Genomic DNA, 9,545 nt, shown 5'->3' with positions numbered 1-9,545 from the left:
CCTATTGCACCTCTTCCCCAGACCTGCAGAACTTTGGGAAGTAGGGAGGGGATGAGTCTTATTGCATCATGCCCTCTTCCAAGTCTGGGAAGGGCCAGAGGCTCACAGCTTCTGTCTCCTGGCTCAACAAGTGTTGGCACACAGGTTTCTCCCTCCCAGAGTGGGAGCAGGGTTGGAAAGGGGAGGGGAGAGAGGAGGTGGTAAAGGTCAAAGATTAGAAGCCATGGGTCCCCAGGTGCAGGGTGACTGCAGCTGCTGGAGGCTGCATCTTCTTCTTGAGCCGGTTGAAGTCCTTGGCTGAGCGCCACAGCCAGGTCTGCAGCTCCTTCAACAGCCAGAAGTCATCCATCTTTTGGAGGAAGTCACTGTGGGCAGGGCCAGGGGCCCAGGTGGGCTCAGTCCCGGGCAGAGGCTGGGGCAGCGGGTAGCCCAGAGCTGCCATGACACCCGCAATGCTGCCCAGCAGGCCCTGGAGGCTGGTGCAGAAGTGGGCCAGGCTTCGGCGCAGCTCAGTTGCAGCAGCCTGGCGGTTGAGGCCACGCAAGTGGCACAGAAGGTGGCTATAGGCCTCGTAGTTCTGGGTCAGCCGCAGTTTGTCATTGAGGCTTCGCCAAACTTCCAAGTTGACAGTGGCCCTGGGTAGAGTCTCTGCCCCCAGCCGAGGTGGGTTGAAGTCAGGCTCGTTGAAAGGGGGGCCCAGGTAGTTCAGCTGTGGAAAGGAGAGGGCGATGGGGAAGGAGGAGGGCCAAGCAGCCAGCCTGCCACCACCAGGAGATACCTGTCCCCAAAGCTTCTATTTCCTGTGTCCCCTGACACTGGCCCCATCTCCACGCTAGATCTCTCTGTTCACAGACCAACCCTAAGTTTCTCCATGGATGTCGTTTGCATGGAGATGACAGTTGAAGCGGTGAGGGTACTGAGCTCTCCTATGGAGAGGTGTAGAATGAGAAAAATTGAGCAGCAGATACTCAGGGAGGACTCACTGATCGGCTGTGTGTGCAAGCCTCTGGAGAGGGCCCGCGGGGAGGCAGGGCAGAAGAGGAAGAGGAGCCATGGGGACCCAGGAGGCCAGGCTGCAGAGGTAGAAGGTGGACCGAGAGTGCAGAGCCAAGAAGAGTTCAAGAAGGCAGCAGTGCTCAACAGTGTGGCTGTAAAACAGAGAGCAAGGGGAATGAGCCTTAGAAAATACTGTCGGGTTTGGCAAGAAGGAGGTGCCTGACAACCTTGGAGAGAACCGTTTCAGTGGCCTGGAAGCCAGATTGCAGGGGGTTAAAGCGTGAGTGGGTGGAGAGGAAGTGGAGGCAGAGGGTGTAGACCACTCCTTCGAAAAATTTGGCAGGGAAAGCCAGGAGAGAAAAAGGGTCGGGAACTAGAGGGGGTAGCAGAGTCAAGCAAAGGTTTTCTGGACAGGAAAAGCAGGTCGAAAGGGAGAGGGGCCTGTGGGCATCAGAGCTCCATTTGCCCAGTGCCACCAGCTGAAGGGCTGAGGACAGAGGTACACACTAACCTCTCCAAGGAAGGGCTCAGCCCACAGAAGCAGGACTGCAGAAGGAAGAAACTGAGGCAGTCTCAAGAGCTGGGCTGGAGGAAGGGTAAGGAAGTCAGTGCAGGGAAAAGGACAGCCTTGCCAACCCCCGGGGGAGAAGCCTGGGGCCCAGGGAAAGGGCTGAGGGAGACAGTTCGCGGGGAGAGAAAGGGAGAAGAGGGGCGAGGCCTGGGATAGGCAAGGGCCCAGGGGGAGGTTCACACGCTGACAAGCACAGAGACAAACTAATTTCCTCGGTGTATCCTGGGGCGGAGCCAGCTCCCCCGCCACCCCCTCCCCTTCCTTTCCCTGGCTCCAAAGTAGGGTCTGGGATGTAGAGGAGGAACACGGGAAGAGGGGGCCGGTTCCCGTGGCCCTCGCCAACTCTGACCCTCCTTCCTCCTCTCCTGGGCTCTCCAAACACCTCTGGACTGCCCCCAAATTCGTATGGCAGAACTTCAATCCACACCCTGAGCCCCCTGCCACCACTGGCCTGGGTTCCCTGCAGCCCCCTTCCCACAAGTCCCCCCTAGGAGGCCCATCTAGGATGGGAGAGGCAGACAGAAGGAAGGCCCATGGGTCCAGAGCAGCAGGGCCCCAGGTCTGGGGCAGAGGCGAGCTGGAACATAGGCATGGGAGGTGGGGCCCCTCCATCCCCACCCAGCCCCACCCTTGCAAGAGACACCACAACACGGTGTAAACAGAGGAGACTTCCCTGGCCCCCAGGGGGAGGCGGGCGGCTGGGCAGTCAGCCAGTGGGGCAATGGGCCAAGGCGGGTGCGAGGCCTGCCCGCATGCCTAGTCCTGGGGCCAGGGATGGGGAGGAAGGGGCACCCTAGAGGGAAGGGCAAGAGATAGGCCAGACATGGAGACTGCTTGGAGCTAAAGGTCCCCTCTTCATCACCCCACATTCATCAGGACCCCTCCACCATTCTCTTCCAATTCCTCCTCATTCTTTGCCCAATTCCCAGACCCCTAAAGCCACCCCTAATACTCACATAGGTCCCAGCCAAGCTGCGGAGTTGGTGCTCCAGGTAGCGGGTGAGGTCATAGGTTTTCTGGATGGAGGGACCAGGCCCTGGGTCCCCTGTGCGATTGAGGGCTGGCACTGCAGGGAGGTGCCAGAGCACAGTGCACAGGCAAGCTAGCATCCCCCACGAGTCCCCTGTGGACAGGATGGGCAAGAAGCATGAGGGTGGGCCTGGCCTGGTAGAGGAAGCAGCTGGCAGCCCCTCAGGTGTCTGTCCCCACCTTGGGCTGGGAGGGAGGGGTGGGACGCCAGATGGGAGACAGGGGGGGATGGAGGAGGGGAGCATTCCTGGCCCCAGAAAGGGTTTGTTCGTGTGTGTGTGTGTGTGTGTGTGTGTGTGTGTGTGTGTATGGAGGCATGTATGTTATACATTATACCAGTAGATATTGGAGAGTATATTTGTGGGTCAGCTAACAGGCACTGTATGTGCCCCCAAGTAGGTATGTGTACAAGGAGGGCCAGGCCTAGGGACAGGAATCAGTGTTCCCGAGTTCTGGGTGTACCTCAGCCTCCTCTCCCAGCCTCTAGTCCCACTGCAGCTTGCGGGGAGCCAAGGGGTTGGGGTGGGAAACAGCACACATCACAGCTGCCAGCTGAGAGGCTGTCTCCTCCCTCCTCTGTCCGCCCGCCCTCCCTGAACTAACAAGTCCCAGTCAAGCTATAGGAGGCAAGGTGTAGGGCCAGACCACCTGGGTCAGGCTGAAGGACACAGGTCTGGCTCAGGCGGTCAGTGGTGGGGACATTCTGGGATATGGTCCTTGGTGTGGAAAGGTAGGATGGGGTTAGATTAAAGGAGAGTTAATGTTCACTCTCAGGGAAGTGTGCTCTGTTCTTACCTAGGGTTTTAGATGGGGAAAAGGTTAAGCTGCATGAGGCTTTCAATCAGTCTGCAGTGGAGGTGGCGGCGGGGTGGCGGGGTGCGGGGGCGGGGCAGGGAGAGGAAGAGAGAGAATGATGTATTCAATGAATTGGGTCTGTCAGCTGATCGTGCTGGAGAGTCTGGACATCCGAGGATGCCAGAGGCCAGGGGTCAGTGCTGTGAGAACAGACATAGGTGGTTGGGAAACATGATTTTTCCCAGCTTTTAGGTGAGGTCCAAAATCAAGATCACTTGGTCAGGATTCAGTGAGCATTGGGACTGGGTAAAGCAATTAAGGTTAGGATAGGGTAAGGCTATAATTGGCATTGGGCTAGGTTAGCTTTAAGGACTGGGTTACTTTTAAAGTTTCAGGTTAATTTATTGGGATTTGGCTGAGTGAGTGTGGTTGAGGTTTGAGTCCAGCTGGGGGATGTGGTTAGGTTTGGGCAGGCAGAGGGTTGGCTGGGACTAAGGTTTGTGAATGTGTTGATTCAGATTTTCAGATAGGGTGATGCATGACATGTCACTAAGAATATTGCTAGTGGATTTTGAGCTTGGATAGATGTGAGACCATGAATGGTTTTCTCCTTCTAATTTATATTTTATACTTTCACATTTTCTGCAATGACATATGTTGTTTTGATAAAAATAATTGGGGTATGGGTTTAACAATATGACTGCACTTAGAGTTAAGATAGGTTTGAGTTAAGACTAGGTTAAGTTTACAGTTAGTCATAATGTTGGGTCAGGGTTTTAGGGTAAAACTTGGAAGGGATTAGGATTCAAATTGTATAGAATGTCTCTTACAGAGTGTAAGGATCAGGTGGGGACTCCCGCAGTGTCTTTATATATATTGATTTCAGAGAGGAAGAGTTGAGAGAGAGAAATGAGAGAGAATCATCAATCAGCTGCCTCCCTGCATGCCCCACAGTGGGGATTGAGCCTGCAACCCGGGCAGGTGCCCAAACTGGGAATTGAATCATGACTTCCTGGTTCAGAGGTTGACAATCACTGAGCCACGCCAACTGGTCAATCTTGACTTTCAGATGTGTGATTGACTGGCTTTACTGATGGAGCATGGGAGTAGGGGTACTGCTAGTCTCAGGAACCTGCCCTTTTGGTGAAGGGCTCTTGGTCTGAGATTGTGTGTGTGTGTGTGTGTGCGCGCGCGCGTGCGCACGCACGCGCGCACACACACACACACATACATGCGTACCCACAGACATGTGTTTTAGGACAGAGAGGAGGGTCAGGCACATAACTGCTCCCTGAGGAGACAGGCTCCCTGTTCGCTCTTCCCCCATCTCCAGCCTGTGCATTCCCTCCTCAACGTTCCTTTCCTTATTCTTTCTTTCCATCTGAGCTCTTGGTGACTCTGAATTCCTTTCTAGTTCCTGTTCTTCACATCCCAAGATGACTCCAGGCCTTCTCCTCTGCATGAAGCCTTGGGCTACTCTTAGCCTGGATGTCTGACTGAGTCACTCCCAAGATCCTGCTGGTACATGGGGGTTAGTGTTGGAGGCAGAGACCTGCTGAAGTGGGCAGTGGCCCTTCTAGCCTTGAGGTAGCTTTCAGGATTGAGTCTGGCCTGGCTGGCAGTTAATGGCAACGCCGAGGGTCCTGGCTGAAGCAGGAATTGGGAGCTGGGCTTGCCTCTTTACCCCACCCTGCTTTGGGCAGCCCTGCTAGACAAGAGTTCTGGGGCAGGGCTCTGCTTACCCCATTGGGGGGGGGGGTAGTCAGGAACCCAGCTATGGGACTTATTTTCCCCCTCCTCTTCTGGGCCCTGTGGGACATCCCTGGGGAGCACTGGCTCCCTACACAGGGACAGCAGGGAGAGTGGGGGAGAAGCCTTTGGATAAACAAGAGCTAAGTCATCTGGGCAGAAAAACGGCTCATGAAATTAACCAGACAAGGCCGGTGTTTCCAGGAATATTTCAGTTCTGAGGTAACTGTCACTGCAGTGTGGGTGGGTGGGGGGGTGCAAGGGAGAGAGCAGAAGGATCCAACTGACTGACCCATAGAGAGAACCAGAAAGAGGGAAGGAGACTCAGAAACCCAGAGGGAAAAGAGGCTAGGAGAGGAGAAAAGGGACAGGACAGGGCTCTACCCTCTGTCATGACAGCTTCCCCTCCGGGCAAAATGTTCCTGCATCTCAGGCAGCAAAAGCATCTGGGGCAGAGACAACCTGTGATTTAGTTGTAAGTAGCTTGCAGCTTGCCTGTGTCCCTAGGAGGGAGAGTGCAGTGGGCATCCTGGAGCCTCATTGATCCTCCTCTCCAAGTTCATGGTGTGCAGGTGGACCTGGCCACTAAGGACTGTGTCCTGGGCCCCATCTCCCAGTCCTGGCACCCGACCAGCTCCCGCCCCAGCTCTGGCTCTGGCTGCTGCCCACTGATTGTTTACATCCCGTCTTCCCCTGTGTTTATAAATCCGGCTGAGCACGTGAGGAGCTAATGAGTGCAGCTCACGTTTCCTGCTGCAGCCCCCTCACCCCCCCATCCTGGCCCCCGCCTGGGCCGGCCCCTAATTCCATCCAGATCCCTGGGCTCTGGGAACCGAGGCCCCCCTTATGAACACTCACATGCACACCTCGGACTGCAAGCGCATGGCCACCCTGACCCGGCTGCACAGACAGGCACACCTGTGTGTGCATGTCTTTGGCCAGCTGCCTCTCAGTCTGTAGCCTGTATCCCCCAGGCTGACCTCACTCCACTCACTGAGGGTGTGGGGCTCGGCAGTACAGATGTGCCAGGATGGTCAGGGTGAGTAGGACAAGTCAGCTGGGAGACTCTGCTCCTGGAACTGGTGGCTAAGAGCTATCAGCTGAATGCATAGGAGCCAGGGAGGCATCGCCAAGCTCCAGAGTGTTGGGCTAAATGTGGGAGCCAGAAGGAAAAGCCCTGCCCTCAGGCCAGGTCAGGAAAGCATCCTGGTGACTTTGGATGGGTCTGTTGAGGGGAATTAGGGGAATGAAGCAGTTTAGGGGGTGATGTGTCCACTGTGGCATGAGATCCAGGCACTGAGACTGTAGGAAAGGGTCCATGGGGGAGCTTCCCATCGTGCCTTCCCAGGGAAAGGCCCACAGACACAGCCGGACTTTCTTGTCCTCTTGGCTGCCTGGCCTGCCCTCCCTCCATCATCTCCTTGGTTCCTGTCCCCCAGGCTGCTGAGAGGTGGCTTAGTGAGTGAGTACACATGGGCCCCCAGAAGTCAGGAGACCTCGCTTTGCCAGCAACCCATCAGGTAATGAGGCTTTAGTGAGGGGCTGCACCATGAATGTTAAAGTTCCTCACCAGAACCACGTGGGGCTCTGTCTCTGCTGTCCTCTTCAACAGCCCGCTCCCTGCCCTTCTCTGCCACCTAAATGACAAGAAACTGAGGCCTGGGAAAGAAGCAGCCAGGCAGGCCAGCTGCCTTGCCTTGTGAAGTCCATGTGGACACAGGGGTTGGGCTTTCCTTGGAGTGAGAGGGTTCTGGATTGTGCTGCAAAAGGACCCTGAGTGTGCTGGGGGCGGGGGGAGGGGGGGAAGGGGGGGAGAGAGAGAGCTGAGGCCAGGGAAGCTGGGCCACCGGCTTTAGCGAGGCAAGGGAAGAAGTTAGGAAATAGTAGGGGTAAGTGTGTGGGTGAGTTTCAAAGGGTGTTGTTATCCAAAAGGCCTGGGAGGGGCTCTGAGGGATCCGGCAGGAGCCCGGGTGTGAACAAGCAGGTGGGATTGTGGGGAGGAATGTGAAGTGTCACTAGTAGCCTAGCTGGTGTGGCAGGGTGGTGTGCAGAAGTGTGACTGGGCAGGAGTGCGGGCTCTGTGAGGGGGAGCGGGAGAAGAGACTTCTGGGGCAGCTGGGTGACAGTTGCTGCCATCACTGCCTGGTGCCCTTTCCCATCTGGTTGAGCTCCTGGCTCCCGCGCAGTGAGTGTGCCTGAGCCAGTGGTGGAAGCAGGTCTGGTCAGTCAGGGGGATGTGCCTCTGTGTGCCACGGAAGGGGCATTGTGTGCTTGGGAGCCCAGGAGGGATCTGCGGGGACCCTGAAAGACGGAGATGTCCGTCTGGGTTAGAGAGCGCCCGACAGAGGAGTGTGTCCAGTGCCCCCGCCTACAGCCTCTCTAAAGGGCTCGGATTGCTCTAGCCACCGGGGACTGCCTGCTCCCCTCGGCTCCGGCTCCGGCTCCGGCTCCGGGCAGCCCCCTCCTACCCACTATGGGAGGGTCAGGCCGGGCGCAGGAGAAAGCTGGGACGGGATCCTCTGGGACTGGAGGTCTCTGGGGAGGACTTCTGGACAGCAGACAAGGAAGGTGGGAGGGCAGAGGTCAGGGGGACTCTGCGAGGCTCGAGGGACGCGGGGTTTCCCTTGGGGGCCTCGGCCCGGGAACTGTGCGGCGGCGGCCGCTCCTGGCCCTCCCCCCTCGTTGTGACCCCTCGCTCCGGGCCCTCTCCCCGCGGCGGCTGCGGCGGCGACGCCTTCCCCTTGTGTGGCCCCGGCGCCCCCGGCCCCGCCCCCGGCCCGCTCCCGCCCGGGTGCTCCCTTCCCGTCGGCGGGGGCGGGGGCGGGTCCGGGGCTCCGTGCTCAGCCGGGCCGCTGCCCCTTCCCGCGCGTCAACTCCCCGACCCGTCCGCCCGCCCTCCCGCGGGCCGCCAGCGCCCAGCGGCCGCTACCGCCGCTCCCCGGAGGGTGACGGACTTTTTCCTGCCCCGTCCGGCCGGGCTGCACCCGCCCCCCCTACACTAATCACTCCCAGGCCGAGGCGGGCGGTGCGGAGGGCTCGCGGCCGCCGCCCCCACCGCCGGCCCCTACCTGCCGCCGGCTCCTCGGCCGCGGGCAGCATGGTGGGCTCCGGCCGCGCGGCGCGCAGCGAGGAAGCCGCGAGTCCGGCCCGCGGCCCGGCCCGGCCGGGCTCTGCTCTCCGCCTCTTCTCCCCTCTCGCCCGCCCTCCTTCCCGCCCTCTCCTCCCGCCGGGCCGGGGAGGGAGAGCGGCACGGCCCGAGGTGTCGGCCTCCCTCGCCTCCCGCTGGCCCGGCCCCGGGCTCCCCTCTGTCTCCCTCCCCTCCCCTCCCTCTTCCTCTCTGGCCCCCACCACCCCGCGCGCCGCGTCTCCCTCCCGCAGCCCCGCTCCCGCCTCGGACTCGCTCTCCCCGACTTTTGCGCGGGGCTCGTCCGTCGGGATTGGCGGGACCCCGCCTGGCTGGGGTTCCTGGTGGCCGCCTCCCCAGGGCTGCGGGTCGCCGGGACTCCCCGCCGCGCTCCCGGCCACCTCCTGGCCCCGCGGAGCGGACTCCAGGAATGCCGCGTCCCGCCGGGCCGCTCTCGAGGGCGCCCAGCTTTGCCTCCACCGGCCCGAGCCCTGCTGGCGGGGGCAGGTCCAGGCTCCCGGCTTCGGGCTCCCGGGGGAAGGATGGAACCGGATCTCGAGGCTCCTGGGCGGAGGCGGGGGCCGGGGCCTCGGACGCCTGGCTCCTACCTGCTCGGAGGTCCATGGAGCTGGGGGCCGGGCCGGCCGGGCGAGGCTCCTCTCCCGGAGGCTGGCGGAGTGGGAGGGCGAGCCGCGGCTCCAGCGAAGCTTTAATAATCCCATCCGCCAGGCCCACTCGCAGGTTTTTTTCGCTCGGTTTCGGATTTTTTTTTTCTTCAGTGTGGGACATTCTGCAAACTTTTTTTTTTTTTTCTGACGTGTAAAGCTGTAACCACAAATTGTAGCGGCCCTCCCTGGGGTGGGGGGAGGAGGGGGGAGGAGGGAAGGGAGGGCTTCTGGGGCTCCTCTCCCTCCCACGACACCGAGGGGGGGTGAGGTGAGGCGAGGCTGCGGTGGTACCACCCTGGGCCTCCTGGGGGAGGGGGCGGGAAGGGCATCAGTCAGTGTGCAAACTTTGAGAGCTCAGGCAGGGAGCCGCCCGCTCCTTTTCCTCGCCCTCCGCGTCTGCCTGGGGCGCCGCTCCCTGTCCGCATGGGTCCCTGGGTCCCACGCTCACCCTACCTCTGCCTTCTCATCTTTAAGCTTGCCGCCCCCCCCACCCCGCACCACACACACACACACACACACACACACACACAGTAAATGCAATGACACATTCTCCCAAATGCCAGCGAGCTGGCCTCCAAGCAAGTGATGGTGTTTTTCCTGCTGCCCTTTGTCT

General features: G+C 59.8%; 1 protein-coding gene across 1 annotated transcript; it reads right to left on the bottom strand.

The window, feature by feature from the left end:
• Window positions 1-214: 214 nt before the first annotated feature.
• CLCF1 (cardiotrophin like cytokine factor 1) lies at window positions 215-8,318 on the bottom strand (the record flags this gene model as incomplete). Its single annotated transcript, XM_080641351.1, has 3 exons — window positions 8,209-8,318; window positions 2,524-2,690; window positions 215-709 (listed from the first exon to the last, which is right to left on the bottom strand). The coding sequence occupies exons 1-3, from the start codon at window positions 8,237-8,239 to the stop codon at window positions 215-217; spliced, it is 693 nt and encodes a 230-aa protein (XP_080497477.1). The 5' UTR covers window positions 8,240-8,318.
• Window positions 8,319-9,545: the final 1,227 nt, after the last annotated feature.

Source organism: Plecotus auritus (assembly GCF_963455305.1).
Source record: "Plecotus auritus genome assembly, chromosome: 9".
NCBI lineage: Eukaryota > Metazoa > Chordata > Mammalia > Chiroptera > Vespertilionidae > Plecotus > Plecotus auritus.
The sequence above is the reverse complement of the archived record's forward strand: the minus strand, read 5'-3'. Positions and strand labels throughout refer to the sequence as shown.